Source organism: Rattus norvegicus, chromosome 12, assembly GCF_036323735.1.
Source record: "Rattus norvegicus strain BN/NHsdMcwi chromosome 12, GRCr8, whole genome shotgun sequence".
NCBI lineage: Eukaryota > Metazoa > Chordata > Mammalia > Rodentia > Muridae > Rattus > Rattus norvegicus.
The window spans coordinates 48,455,391-48,470,813 of NC_086030.1; the positions used below are offsets into that span (position 1 = coordinate 48,455,391).

Here is a 15,423-nt window from a genome sequence, read left to right on the forward strand (position 1 = left end):
AGAGGCTGGCCTGCAGTCCCAGCTATGCGGGCAGTAGGATCGTGAGTTCAAGGATTGCCTGGGTCGAAGACTGAATTCAAAGCCAGCCTTGGGGAATTAGCAAGGGCCTGTCTCAGCTGGGAAGAAGAGCGCTTGCCAACATCCGTGATTGGTAACAGGGATTCCTGTGCACTTTGAAAACCCACAGTATGCTAATGGAAACTGAGTCGAAAGAAAAGGAACATTTTTGTAAAGTTTATTTAAACAATGACTCATAAATTATTAAGCTTGGGGCTGACAAGACGGCTAAAGGTGCTCGCCAACAAGTCTCATAGCCTGAGTTCAATCCTTAGGACTCAGAGGGCTCCCAAAATTTGCCCTTTGACCTGTACATGTGTACATGCACACACACACACACACACACACACACACACACACACACACACATATACCACACCACACACACACATACACCACACACACACCACACTCTACACATACACACACATACACGCGTGTGCACACATACACATATACACACATATACCACATACACACACATACATACATACACCACACACCCCCACATACACATACACACACAACACACACACACATACCACACTCTACACACACACACACGCACACATACACATATACCACATACACACACACACATACATACACCACACACACACCACACACCCCCACATACACATACACAACACACACACATACCACACACACATACATACATACACCACACACACACCACACACCCCCACATACACATACACACACACAACAACACACACATACCACACACACACACCACACAACACACACCACACCACACATATACATACATACATACATACATACACACACAACACAACACAACACACACACATATACACATACACACACACCACACACACACCACATCACACAGACAAACAGACACACACACACAGAGACACACATACACCACACACACACACACACACACACACACACATACCACACACACACACCACACACACACATAGTAAAAATAAATCAAGAAGCTTCAAGCCAGACAGCGCTCAGGAGCCCTGCCAAGGGGACTTGCAGACACAAAAGGAAAACTGAGATCTGACTGTCTTGGAGGATTCCTACTGATTGATCAGAACTGTATTGGCTACTTCTGATTGGTTGAGTGTGAGTTCGGACTGTCTTTAAGGAGCTCCAAGAAAAGGCTAAGTCTTCGCTTGTGTCTGTTTGCAAATCAAGGAGGGCCTGTCTGTCTGTGACCACCTGTCTGTCTGCCCAGGATCTTTCAATCTGCCTCCTTCCAAGTTTGCTTTAACAAGCACGAATATGGTGTCTAGCACCTGCGCCACATCTCGCCAAGGGACAGCTTTCCCTGCGTGGGACTTAGGTGTTTCCCTAATCGTTCTTTCCGGCTGGGTACCATGTCTCCTGGGCTCCATTCCTAGAGTCCCAGAACTGCTCACAGTGAGCATGCACCCCACAGGTGTCAGGTACAGGGGGATATGGCTTCATGGCCTCAGAGAAAGCATGAACTGGAATCCACGTGAACCTCTAGGAAGCAGGTCTCCCTGCTTGACAGACTCTGACAGGGATGGGAGGCCTCTGCTTCTGCCATGTAAGCAGGCTGGGGGGAAGCTGGGTGGCAGAGCAGTTGCTGGCCAAGAACAGGTGTGACTCCCTCCCCTGCTGCTCACGTCACAGCCCAGATCTGGGTCCCGTTGGTGCAGCTCATCTGTCTGTCCAGGCGGGCTCAGCTCTGGGCTCCAGCGCTGGCTTCCTAAGGCGGCTGAAAGGTCCTGACATGGCTGACTAGAGCTGGATCTGTCTGTCCGTCTGCCTGTCTGTCTGGTTAGTTGGTTGGTTGGTTTTGTTTTATTCGCTTGCTTGCTTTATTTTAAACACTTTTATTTTGCGTATTTATGTTTTGTGCATATATGTGCATGCACACACACACGTTTGTGTGTGTGTGTGTGAGAGAGAGAGAGACAGAGAGACAGAGAGACAGAGAAACAGAGAGTCAGAGAGAGAGAGGGAGGAGAGAGAGAGGTGGGGGGAGGGAGGGAGAGGGAGAAAAGAGAGAGAGAGAGAGAGAGAAACAGAGAGGCAGAGAGAGAGAGGGAGGAGAGAGAGAGAGAGAGAGAGAGAGAGAGAGAGAGAGAGAGAGAACAGCTTTTTCAGGATTCAGTTTTACTCAGCAGATTCCGGGACTTGAACTCAGGTTATCAGGGTTTGGCGGCTCGCCCTGGAGTGTGCATTTGCTGGAGGGTATGTGGTATTGGTCTACTGACCTGTTTACTGACTGGCCTCACACCCCATAGACAAGAGGAATGGCATGAGACTAGGGCTGGTGTCCAACCTGAGATGTAGGAATGGATAAGGGAGAAATCTATTGTGGAACGGCCCTTCCTGTCCAGGGAGTCCTTGACTGCTACTAAAGGGCCTGCTGGATTATTCGTGGAGAGGTTAAGACAGGGTCTTACTCTTTAGCCCAGGCTAGCCTCAGACCCACAGTACTCCTCCTGCCTTGGCACTGCTGAGATTAGAAGTGAGAGAGTCACTACACTTGGTTATGCAGGACCTTGTAAGAGGAAAAGCCTCCTATAGCCCCAGAGGAGGGAGGACCCCAAGGCCAAGCTGAGCTGTAGAGACAAATGCATGTGTCATGCAGGAGCGTGTGAGCACACACACACACACACACACACACACGCACACATACACATATACCACATACACACACACATACATACATACACCACACACACACCACACACCCCCACATACACACACCCACACACACACACACACACACACATCACTCCACCCACAAGCCCCAAAGATGTGGATACTCTGCAACTCCTAACCCTCTGCCTCCCATTCTCCATCTAAAATGGAACTGAGACCCGCCCTCTGCCCTTCCATCTGGCCTCTGTCTCCCATGGCAGGGTTCTTTCTGTCTGCCTCTCTCCCGTGCCCATGGAATAACGCCATGACTCTTCTCTGAGGTCATCTGCAGAGGTCACCTCACCAGTAAGGCCCCATACCTTCCTCGAATTTTTCCAGACTGTTATCAGCCCCAACACAGCCATCACGCTGCCCACCCAACTTTAATCAGACTTGTCACCAAAGCTGTCACAAACAAGGGGGTGTGGGGCGTCACGTGACCAGCCTGAGTAACCGCATTCTCGCTTCCTTCTTCCACACCCTGCCGTTGGGGGTTGGCGGACTGGGACCACAAGCATCTGGCAGTGTGGACGGGGCCTTGTCACGGAGGCAGAGTCACTTCTGGGCCCCGAGGCAGCTGCCCCATGCTCTGCTGGGCACGGTAAGTCTGGTTTGCAAAACCATGAGGAGGGAGTGGCTGGGGGCCCAAGGGACCAGAGGCTCTTCTTCGCATTGGTGGTACCTGGGCCCTTCTGAGTGGCACTGACACTCTGGGCCAAGGTCTCCCAGGAGACTGGAGCTTCTCCACCCTTAGCTGGAAATGCTCACCCAGCTGCCGTCTGCTTACCAGGCTGTGGCTGCTGCCTCGCAGTCTCTGAGTGGAGACTCGGAGAAGTCCAGGCCCTCTACCTAGAAACTACCCCACCCTTCCTTTCGTTCACGGGAAACTCAAGGCCAGTGCTGAGTCTAAGTCTCGAAGAGTCCAGAAAGAGTGTGGTAGAGTTTGTCTTGAGCTTAAAGGCATGAAAAACATTCTTTGGAGTTCTCTCTCTCTCTCTCTCTCTCTCTCTCTCTCTCTCTCTCTCTCTCAAATCAGATATGGTCTCCATTTGTTCATTAAGTTGGCCTGTAACACTATGTAGCCCAGGCTAGCCTCTTGCCTTGGCCTCATGCTAAGCTCACAGGCAGGCGCCACCATACCAGCCTTCTTTGATCATTCTAAATTTTTGTTTTCATTTAGCATTAATAATAGCTATTGTTATTGTTATCACTATTGTCATTATCTCCCTGTGTGTGCACATGGCATGAGCACTCGTGTGCACGAGCAGGCATGTGTGGAGGTCAGAGGATAGCTCAGGGGAATCAGTTCTCTTCCACTGTGGGTTCTGGGAACTAAACTCAGGCCGGCAGTCGTCCCCGGCAAGCATTGACCCTGGGAGCCGCCTAGTCTCTACCCTGACCCTATGTTGTTGTTTTGCTGCTTTAATTAAATCAGACTGAGAAAACAGTACTTGTTCATAGGAAATTGTTTTTAAGTTGATCTTATTATTTTAATAGTGTTACACATATGTGTGTTTTGAGTGCTTGTGTGTTTGTGCGTCATATGTGTGCAGTGTCTTATGAGGCCCTTGGGACTGGAGTTACAGATGGATGTGAGCGCTGGAGATCCAACATGGTCCTCTGGAAGAGCAGCCAATGCTCTTAATTGCTGAGCCCTCTCTTCCAAGCCCAGTGTTTTCTGAGACAATCTCATGTAGCCGAGGCTGGCCTCAAACTTACCGTGTAGCGGAGGATGACCTTAATTCTGTGCCTCCATGTTTCGAGTGCTATGATTGTGGGCATGTGCCTCTGCCACGCCTAGTTCACTGATGCTGGAAATCAAAGCCAGAGCTTCCTGCAATGCCGGGGGAGCGCCCACGTCGCTGGTCACATCCCTAGTCCATTCTGGGGAGCTTGTACTTGGTAGGGGCTGAAGACCCATCCCCACTCCTGCAGATTTGTGTTGTCTTTGCTGAGTGAGTTTTGGGTTTGAACCCAGGCTCTTTTGCAAGCTCAGCAAGTGCTCTGTGGTTGAGCATCCCCTAGCCCTTTACCCTGAAGAGGGAGATTAGTTCCTACTGTCTGGACTCTGGGCGTTTGCTGGTCTCCTTTTCCCATAAATAATTTCCATCTGCAAAGGCCTGGCCTCTTGGTGTCCGAGGGTTAGAGAGGTGGCTTTCTGGGTGCCTCCGTTGGTACCACACCCTGTGGGGAGGTTCCTTCCTCACCAGCTTGGCCAGTAGCCAGAGAGCTGAAACTGGGGAACGGAAGGGACTGGGACCTCCTGCCGAGCTCTCCAGAAAACCTGGGCTGGGTCCTGGGTGGGTCACCAGAGGGCTTTGGGGTCACCCAGATGCTCCTGGTGGATGGTACAGTTGTTTATAAGTGGGAAAACCAGGCTCCGAAAGGAGAGGTAGCTACACATGACATCATGGCCAAGAAGGCACTGAGCTAGGATGTAGCACAGGCCTTCTGGCTGCGGGATCCTGGACCCATGGTGACAAGGTCTCTCAGTCCCCTTTGCTGTATAGAGCAGGAAGCAGGGAGTGGAGGACACTGGAAGGAGACGAGCTGTCTGGGCTTTGTGGGATCCGTGCCTCTTTAGAAAACCAGGCAAAGCTCTCCTTCAACTAAATTGTGCTAAACCACAGGTCTCATCTGCTGCTGGCTGGTTCCAACAAGCCAAGGCTGATTCCTGGAGTTAAGGCGCCCCCAATTATCTAACACTGTGTGTGTGGCCTTGCGAGGGGCCACGGGATATTAAGGAGATGCACAGGATGTCTACTAGTAAAAAGTTGCAGGGCTCAGGAATGGAGGTGCACACCTTCAATCTCAACACTTTCTAGAGGCAGAGATGGGCAGACCTCTTATGAGTTTGAGGCCAGTCTGGTCTGCATAGTAAGTTCCAGGGACATACAGTAAGACTATGGGGTTTGGGGATTTGGCTCAGTGGTAGAGCGCTTGCTTAGCAAGCGCAAGGCCTTGGGTTCGGTCCCCAGCTCCAGGAAAAAAAAAAAAAAGACTATGTCTATGGATGGATGGATGGATGGATGGATGGATGATGGATGGATGATGGATGGATGGATAGATGGATGATGGATGATGAATGGATGGATGGATGATGGATGGATGGATGGATGATGGATGGATGGGGGATGGATAGATGGATGATGGATGATGGATGATGAATGGATGGATGGATGGATGGATGATAGATGGATGATGGATGATGGATGGATGGATGGATGGATGATGGATGGATGATGGATGGATGGATAGATGGATGATGGATGATGGATGATGGATGATGAATGGATGGGTGGATGGATGATGGATGGATGGATGATGGATGGATGATGGGGGATGGATGGATGGATGATGGATGGATGGATGGATGATGGATGGATGGATGATGGATGGATGGATGGGGGATGATGGATGGATGATGGATGGATGACGGATGATGGATGATGGATGGATGGATGATGGATGGATGGGTGGATGGATGGATGGATGATGGATGGATGATGGATGGATGGATGGATAGATGGATGATGGATGATGGATGATGGATGGATGACAGATGATGGATGAGTAAATGGATGGATGGATGATGGATGGATGGATAGATGGATGGATGGATGATGGATGGATGATGGATGGATGGATGGGGGATGGATGGATGGGGGATGGATGGATGGATGGATGATGGATGGATGACGGATGATGGATGATGGATGGATGGATGATGGATGGATGGATGGATGGATGGATGATGGATGGATGGGTGGATGGATGGATGGTTGATGGATGGATGGATGGATAGATGGATGATGGATGATGGATGATGGATGGATGACGGATGATGGATGATGGATGGATGAGTAAATGGATGGATGGATGATGGATGGATGGATAGATGGATGATGGATGATGGATGATGGATGATGGATGGATGGATGGATGGATGGATGGTTGATGGATGGATGGATGGATGGATAGATGGATGATGGATGATGGATGATGGATGGATGACGGATGATGGATGATGGATGGATGAGTAAATGGATGGATGGATGATGGATGGATGGATAGATGGATGATGGATGATGGATGATGGATGGATGGATGGATGAGGGATGGATGGATGATGGATGATGGATGGATGAGGGATGGATGGATGATGGATGATGGATGGATGGATGGATGGATGGATGGGTGGGTGGATGGATGATGGATGATGGATGGATGGATGGATAGATGAATGGATGGATAGATGGATGGATGGATGATTGATGGATGGATGGATGAGTAGATGCATGGATAGGTAATAGGCTCAAGTGTCAAGACACACAGCTCTAATCTCAGTATTTGGGAGGCAGAGGCAGGAGACTCAGTAATTCAAGGTCATTCTGGGCTACAGCAAGTTGTAGGCCAGCCTGGGCTGCACGAGCCTACCTTGGAGCAAACATAAAGTGGGAAAGGGAATTGTCCTTGATAGGTTGGCAAAATAAAGGCAGAGGTGTCAGCTGGCAAATACGAAGAAGCTGGAAACGATGGCAGAGACGGCAGAGACGGCAGAGACGGTGTGCGTGTGCAGTGCTGGGGGTTCGGGGTGCGGGTGGCTGTGTGAGCTTAGGGAGTTCATGGCTTCACTGGAATGGAGTTTTAGGAACCAAACATCAGGAAGGTTTACAGAATGGAAGATGCTGGACCAGGCCTTGAGTGGATCCAAATGCTCCAAGAACAGATGGTGTGGGACTGAGATGGGCTCTGAGGGGGGACTGCCTGGCTTTGAGCCCTGCTCCTGGCCACCCGCTGCAGACACGCTGGGCACCCAACGGGCCTTGGAATGATAGCTCCCGTCCTTCAATGGGGGAATGCACCAAGGACTCACAGACAGACAGGTTTAGAGCAGCACCCAGCACGTAGGCGTCACTTGGAAGATGTGACTCATGAACCTGAGGAGGCCGAGTCTGAGGATGATGTCCATAGAGACGGGCTTCTGGGTCTCGGTTCTCTAAGGAAGCCAAAGGTCAGTCACGGTCCCGCCTGGAGGTTGGGGATTTCCCAGGACGAGGCAGGGGTTAACAGGGAGGCCCTTGGCCCTAAATGCAAAATTCGAAATTATGACAATGAGCCATGCTCAACTTCAGCACCAGCACTGAGAAAGCAGAGGCAGTTGGATCTCCGTTAGTTCAAGACCACCCTGGTCTACATAGCGAGTTTGCAGACTAGCCAGGGTCACATAGTGAAACCCTGTTTCAAGATGATGATTTTGGTGGTGGTGGGGACCACGACGACGACGATGATAACTGACTTTTATTGCGAGTTTACCATCTGCTGAGCATCTCACAAGGACCACCCCCCACTCACCCTCGGCAGCCCAACCAGGAGTGGATTCTCTTCTTGCCTCTGCGAGCACTGACCTCATTGACAGTACGGCTTATGACGCTCTGCCCTCGTGGCAACCGTTAAAAGTGTCAGCCACTCTGGAAAACCCACATTCTGGGTTTTGAGTTTGATCCACCCTGGGCTACGGATTCTTATTTATACCCTGTAGGCTGGTGTTAGACAATGTTGCCAAGCTGTAGGCTAAGGTGAGCCTTCCCATCATGCTTTAGGCAGGCCTGGTTACTACCTAATAACATTTGCCAGGTCAGGTGCGATGACATTCATTCTGCCATGGACTTACAGGGATTATGCTGTAAACTGAGGCATGGATGGGATATCCGTGCCTCTTAGGGGTAAATTGAACTGTCCGAGGTCACACAGATTTGGACTGTGTCCCACCTACCAGAATATTAACCCCTCCTGGGACCTGGGGGTGCCTGTGCCTCAGTCTCCCCTGGTTGTTGGTCCAGGCTTTGCTTGGTGTCTTAGACTTTGAGATGATGTGCAGGGTCCACAATTCATGAAGGAATGAGACCCCTAGAAGCTTGTTCTTCATAGCCGCCAGGGGTTGTTAGGGAGGTAGTTACTGGTTAGGGGTGAAGGACAGGAAACAGGCGAGCATGTAGAGAAGTCGGATGTGGCTGTCTTTACCCTCAGGGAGTTCAGCCCAGCCCCACTATTGTTTTCCTGTCATCTGAAAAGACGAGGGGCAAGGTGTCACTCCGAGGCTTGCTTTCCTCTTCTGAATTCTGCCGCTTCTGTGCTTCTGCAGAGGAGATGGGGGAGTTCGTCCCCACCCACGGTGGAGGTGTGATGTGGGCTTGACAAGAGTCCCTCACACTGGAGAACACACAGAGAACTCAGGAGATTACCACCAGCGAAGCTCCTATAGGGCGGACTCCCGCCCACCTGCCGCGGGCGTGGCTCGCACTGGAGCTGCAAGATTCTGTGCCTGCAGAGAACAGATGCTGCAGTGTTCCAGGGTCTGTCCTGTTGGGGTACACAGACCACAGGGACCAGCCTGGAGTGGCCAGTGGCCATAGTTTGTTGGAAACTGAGGGATTTCTGTGATGTCTGACTTCCGGGTTAAGCTGGGCTTCCTGAGGGAATCTCATCTCTTCCTTTTCCTGTGCCGAGCAAATGTTCTTTCAACCACAGAGGCGCACTCGCGGCCACGGAGGATTATCTATCCCCCAGCTCTTGCTTTATTTATTTACTTTTACACCTGAACCTCTTCCTGCTTCTGCCTCCCAAGTGCTGGGATTGCGGCTGTCCATCCGCGCCCTGGCCACATTTAAAAAAAGATATTATATGAATTAATTCATCTACTTATTTATGCGAGACAGGGTCCTGTTGTGTTGACCGGGCTGGTCTCAAGGTCCTGCGCTACGGTGGTCCCCCAGAGCGGCTAACACGCCAGGAGCCTCCACCCCCACACGCCCTAACCCCCCCCCCACCCCACCTTCCTTCCCTCAACAGGGAAGAGCTCTCTGTTCCCGGCTGCCCACAGTGGCAGCAAACTCATCTCCATGGCCTCTGAGTCGGAGGCCTCCCTGTGTGTGTCCCCACAGAAGGGGCTCCCTGATTCCTTCCCTTCAGAAGCCGACATCTGGGACTCTCCGTGGGACACCTTTGAAGCAACGTCACTCATTTTCCATATGAGGCTGCTGAGGGTCGGAGAGGGTGCTCAGAGTCACTGTCCCTAAGGTGGGACTGTCTTCACCTTTGGTCTCCTGTGTGCGCAGGGGACTGTGGGTAGAACAGATGCGCGCCTATGGAGAGAGCCCTTGAATTTCAGACCCTCCAAGCTGCCTTGACCCCAGAAACTCGCCTTGGTAGCGCCCCCACCCTCTTCTTTCAGGAAGTGGTTGAGTCTCTACCTTCCAGGAATCGTGGGGGAGGTGTGCGCAGGCGCGTGCGCGCTCGCACAGAGTTGGTGTCGTAATGATGGCATGGACCTTGGCACTGGTGGCTTCTTCCTGTATTGTCCTCCCCACAAGCCCCTAGGAAAGTGGGGTCGAGGTGGAGCCAGGTATTCGTCCCTAGGAGGAACCCTGCTCAGAGAGGCAATCACCTTCTCCAGGTCACACCGCTTTCAAGATGCAGTGTCTGGACCTCCTCCCACCCTGCACCATAGTCTGCTGCCCTTTCTAGGACCTTGGTGGTTCCTGAACAATGTGGGGTCTGGCTCTTCCCCCAATCAGGACTCAAGCTCCCAAGCAGCCCCCAGGCCTGAGCTGAGCCCTCTGCCAGCGTCTCTGCTCTTTCCCTAGGGCGGTGTTCTCGGGATAACTGTCCAGGCAAGTGCCATATGCTTTTGTTTTTACAGTTTCCTTGTTAGATGTAGTCAGGCAGGGCTTGATGGTGCACACCTTAATCCTAACGCGGGAGGCAGAGGCAGGTGGATCTCTGCGAGTTCAAGGTCAGCCTGGTCTACAGACAGAGTTCCAGGAAACCTTGTCTAAACAATAAAACAAGCAAACAAACAAAAACTCAAAACAATGCATTAAAAAGTCAGTGCATTTATAAGAGCACTCTGAAGGAACCTGTGAAGGAGCTCAGACTGAGCAGAGCAAAGAGGGTCCACAGGTTAGAGTCATCCTCTCCCTCCCACTTGCCTGCCAATCACGCAAGTAAACAGGAAATGACTGATGGGTGTGGATGCTGTCTGCAGATGAGACACTATTGGAGGGTTGTATCCCGCTAAGGGGCTCTGTGTGCAGGGTATCAACCAATACCCAGAGCCTGCCACTCACCACAGAGTTTTTTTTTGTTTTTTTTTTTTTTTCCGGAGCTGGGGATTGAACCCAGGGCCTTGCGCTTGCTAGGCAAGTGCTCTACCGCTGAGCTAAATCCCCAACCCCTCACCACAGAGTTTTAAAAGATCTGAAACTGGAGTTCTAGACAGTTGTGAGCCAGATGGTTGTGAGCCACCACGTGAATGCTGGGAATTGAACTCAGGACCTCTGGTAGAGCAGTACAGTGCTCTTAACCACTGAGCCATCTCTCCAGTCCCTCAGGCCATCCTCAAAGCGATGCTGAGGTGGGTCTAGTCATCCCCATCCTCCAAACAAGGACACAAAGGGAACAGGATAAAAGAGGGATGCACTAAGGGAGAGAAGCTCAGTGGTTAAGGGCACTCGCTGCTCTTCCAAGTGGCCTGAGTTCAGTCCCCAGCACCCACATGATGGTTCACAGCCATACACGTAGTGCACAGATGCACCTGCAGGCAGGCAAAACACGTGTACACAGAAAAGAAAAATAAATATTTTTTTTAAAGAAAAGTGAATGTAGTAAATAAGTCGTCCTTTGCTGGGCTTAGAGACACAGCCCTGCCGTGCAGAGGCAGGAGAATTGCTCAGTGCAAGGCAGGCCAGTCTGCATTACAAAGTGAATACCAAGGGTTTGGGGATTTAGCTCAGTGGTAGAGCCCTTGCCTAGGAAGCACAAGGCCCTGGGTTCGGTCCCCAGCTCCGGAAAAAAAAAAAGAACACAAAGTGAATACCGGGCCACCCACAGTTACTCCGTCCCAAACAGAACAGCAACAAAAACCGGTCAAACTCCCACAAATACATTTTCTATTCTTTTTGTTTATTATTATTATTTTTTTCTATTCGGAGACATGGTTTCACTGGCTGGTCTTGAACTCACAGAGGTCCACTTGCCTCTGCCTCCAGAGAGTTGGTGTGTCTCCATACCCGGTTCAGTTTTTTTTTTTTTTTAACTTTTTTTCTTTATTTCATATTTTCAGGCTTTGGGAGTGAAGCCAGGGCTTGGCATATACTCAGCAGGCTAATGCTGAGTCACAACCCTCGCTTGCTTCTGCTCTGAGGGGGTTGCTTCTTTTTTTGTTGTGGGGAGGGTTCGAAATGGGATCTCACATAGCCCAGGCTGGCCTCAAACTCACTGTGTAGTGGAGGATGAGCTTGAACTCCTGAGCCTCCTGTTTCTGCCTCCCACATGTTGTGATTATGAACATGTATAATCCTGCCCAGAACCTTCAGGCTTCTTTAGAAATTTAAAAATATGTAAATATTAGTGCCTCTTTCTTTCTTTCTTTCTTTCTTTCTTTCTTTCTTTCTTTCTTTCCTTCTTTCTTTCCTCTTACATCCTGACCACACTTTCCCCTCCCTCCTCTCCTCCCTTAACTTTTTTTTTCCCTCTTGAAACAGAATCTCATAAAGCTACACAGCCTGGCCTTGACCTCAGTAGGTAGCTTGGCAGTCCTGCAGTCCTTCTGCCTCAGGCTCTCAACGGTGGGATTGTAGTTGAGAGCTTAGCAGAAATAAAATATTTTAGGGACGGAGAGAGAGAGGGCTGGGTGGTTTAGAGCACTGGCTGTTCATTCAGAGCTGGGTTTGATTCCCAGTTCCCACATGGCAGCCAACAGACAACTGTGTCTTCCGTTCCAGAGGATCCAAACCCCTCCTCAGACACCATGCATACACGTGGTGCACAGACATCCGGGCAGGCCAAACATGCATCCACACAACAATAAAATAAATAGGTTAAAAAAAACGTATTTAATATTTAACCTCGGATCATGGTAGTTCTGACTGATAATCTCAGCACTCTGGAGGTTGAGGCAGGAGGATCACTAGTTTAAGGACAGCCTAGGGTGAGACTCTTGTCTCATAAATATAACGAACAAATAAAATCGAAAAGTAAATGGAGGGGCTGGGGTGGGGGGTGGGGAGGAAAATAAAACTTAACCAAAACCGCTGGGAGGATAATGAACCCTCTCTGATGGTTGGCTGGCATTGCTTGTGTGAATAAGCACAAAGCTTCCAGCCAACGGTCCCATCTCAGGAGATGTCTGCCGCCACAGTGCCTGCCCCAGACCAGAGCAGCACTGTCCTGAGGTCCTCGGCGGGGACAGGCTGACACCACATCTCTGCCCCTGTCTCCCCAGGTACCATGTTCCCACACTTCCTTCTGCTGCTGACCGTCTTGGGCCCTGGCAACAGCCTTCATCTGCAGGAGCCGTGGGGGCATGAAACCATGGAAGGCCTGGGCCCTGTGCATCTCCGGGAACGGAGACAGGTGGTTGGGGATGATGATTTTGAATACCCCGACTACAGCGTGTATGGCACAGATCCCCCAGAAACGTTGATAAGTGTCCCCAACATGGTGGCGGCTCACCTTGAGCTTCGGACAATGGTGGCCGTGTTAGAGCAGAGAGTTTCCGCGGGGGCTGGAACTTCTGAGACTGTCACTGCGCAGGTTGCCACCACTGGCCCTGCTGACCCGGATACAGAAAGGCCAGCAGTTGGGATGCTGAGCACTGAATCTGTCACACAGCGGAGACTAAGCCCAGTGGAGATGACTACCCGGCTAGCACCCACGGAGGCAGAGACCTCACAGCCAGCACCCAGGGAGGCAGAGACCTCACAGCCAGCACCCATAAAGGCAGAGACCTCACAGCCAGCACCCATAAAGGCAGAGACCTCACAGCCAGCACCCAGGGAGGCAGAGACCTCACAGCCAGCACCCACGGAGGCAGAGACCTCACAGCCAGCACCCACAAAGGCAGAGACCTCACAGCCAGCACCCACAGAGGCAGAGACCTCACAGCCAGCACCCACGGAGGTAGAGACCTCACAGCCAGCACCCACAGAGGCAGAGACCTCACAGCCAGCACCCACGGAGGCAGAGACCTCACAGCCAGCGTCCACAGAGACAGAGACCACCCAGCTTCCCAGGAGTCAGGTTGTAGAAAGTCTATTTACAACATCTGCGGTCACAGAAGCCCCTTCTACGGAACCCACCGCCATGGAGACCCTGTCCACAGAGGCTAATGAGTCTGCCATCTTCCTTGGGCCTTCCATTGGCCACTTACCTGACACCGGGCTGAAGAAAGGGCTGATTGTCACCCCTGGGAGTTCTCTGGCCCCAACCCCGCCAGGGACCTCGGACCTCATCCCGGTGAAGCAATGTTTGCTGGCCATTCTCATCTTAGCCTCCCTGGCCACCATCTTCCTTGTGTGCACGGTGGTGCTGGCCGTCCGCCTCTCCCGTAAGACGCACATGTACCCAGTGCGGAACTACTCCCCCACAGAGATGATCTGCATCTCATCCTTGCTTCCCGAGGGGGGTGACGGGGCCCCTGTCACAGCCAACGGGGGCCTGCCCAAGGTCCAGGACCAGAAGACAGAACGCAGTGGGGACCCGGATGGGGATGACCTCACCCTGCACAGCTTCCTCCCTTAGCCCACCTGAGCAAGACCCTTGCTGGTTCCATGATTACCCCATCAGTCATGAAGGCCATAGATTTGGGCCTCCTGGGTGAAGTGTATACACAGGACTCTTTAGGGAAGGGACCTTACGCCACTCCAATCAGGGTCCAGAGCCCCCAAGGTCCTGAGCTTCCTGCTTTGTTCCTGGAGCCTGGTGGCCTCCAGGACAAGGTCTACAGTAACATTAACATTCTCCACCTCTTTTCTGTTTTGTCTGATATCCCCGTCCCCATTGCCCTCCCACTGCTGTGTGTCCCCCGCAGGTCACTGGATTCCTGTCCTTCCATTAAGAAGGACTCAGCTCCCTTCCCCCACTCCCAAAGCCATTCTCTCTCTCTCTCTCTCTCTCTCTCTCTCTCTCTCTCTCTCTCTCTCTTTTTTTTTCCGGAGCTGGGGACCGAACCCAGGGCTTTGCTAGGGTCTTGATCTTGCTAGGCAAGCGCTCTACCACTGAGCTAAATCCCCAACCCCCCAAAGCCATTCTCTTGGTTGCCATGGTTGCCTGATAAGAATGAAGCATTATGGGAGGCCACCATGTCTGTTCCTCTGTCCCCTGTGAGGGGCATCTTGGCTTTCCCAGGCCCCTGGCTTGGAAGGATGGTCCTTCCTTTGGGTCTGTGTGAACCAATGAGTTTCCATCCAGCGACAGTGACATCACACTGCTGCCTGGCCCAGCACAGGTGTTCAATAAAATTATGATAACAAATGGCAACTGACTCCTTCACACACCCAGGCTGCCCCTCCAGCCCTCCCGGAGGGCTTTTAGGCCATTGTCCATGCCGCTCTTAGACAATGGAGACTTCTAGTACACCTCCTGGTCAACTGCAAGAGGACACTAGGGCTTCCGCTGCATGGGGGTAGCGTACGCATACCTATCACCCCAGCGCTAGAGAGCTGGAAGATCAGGAGTTCAAGGTCATCCTTGGCTAGATCACAGCCTGGACTCCATGAGACCCTATCTCAAAGAAAACTAAAACTGGGGCTGGCTGGCTGGCTCAGTGGGTGAAGGGGCTTGCTGCTAAGCCCTTTGACTTAAGTTCCCTGGGGGCCCTCATGGTGGAAGGAGAAGGCTGACTCCCTA

At 51.6% G+C, this 15,423-nt stretch overlaps 1 protein-coding gene across 3 annotated transcripts; it reads left to right on the forward strand.

Annotated features, from left to right (window-relative positions):
• Positions 1-1,711: 1,711 nt before the first annotated feature.
• Positions 1,712-15,054, forward strand: Selplg (selectin P ligand). 3 transcript variants are annotated; one of them, XM_039089642.2, is made up of 3 exons: positions 1,712-3,334; positions 10,190-10,406; positions 13,019-15,048. In XM_039089642.2, exon 3 carries the CDS (start codon positions 13,024-13,026, stop codon positions 14,314-14,316), a length of 1,293 nt encoding a protein of 430 aa, XP_038945570.1. In that variant the 5' UTR covers positions 1,712-3,334; positions 10,190-10,406; positions 13,019-13,023; the 3' UTR covers positions 14,317-15,048. The 3 variants fall into 3 exon arrangements, with proteins under 3 accessions (XP_038945570.1, XP_038945571.1, NP_001382082.1); XM_039089643.2 differs by lacking the exon at positions 10,190-10,406 and having other exon boundaries at positions 1,838-1,860; NM_001395153.1 differs by lacking the exon at positions 10,190-10,406 and having other exon boundaries at positions 3,247-3,334; positions 13,019-15,054.
• The last annotated feature ends 369 nt before the right edge of the window (positions 15,055-15,423 follow it).

What these genes read in the sequence shown, in the direction of transcription:
- Selplg (XM_039089642.2), top strand. Translation starts at nt 13,024, where the DNA reads ATGTTCCCACACTTCCTTCTGCTGCTGACCGTCTTGGGCCCTGGCAAC.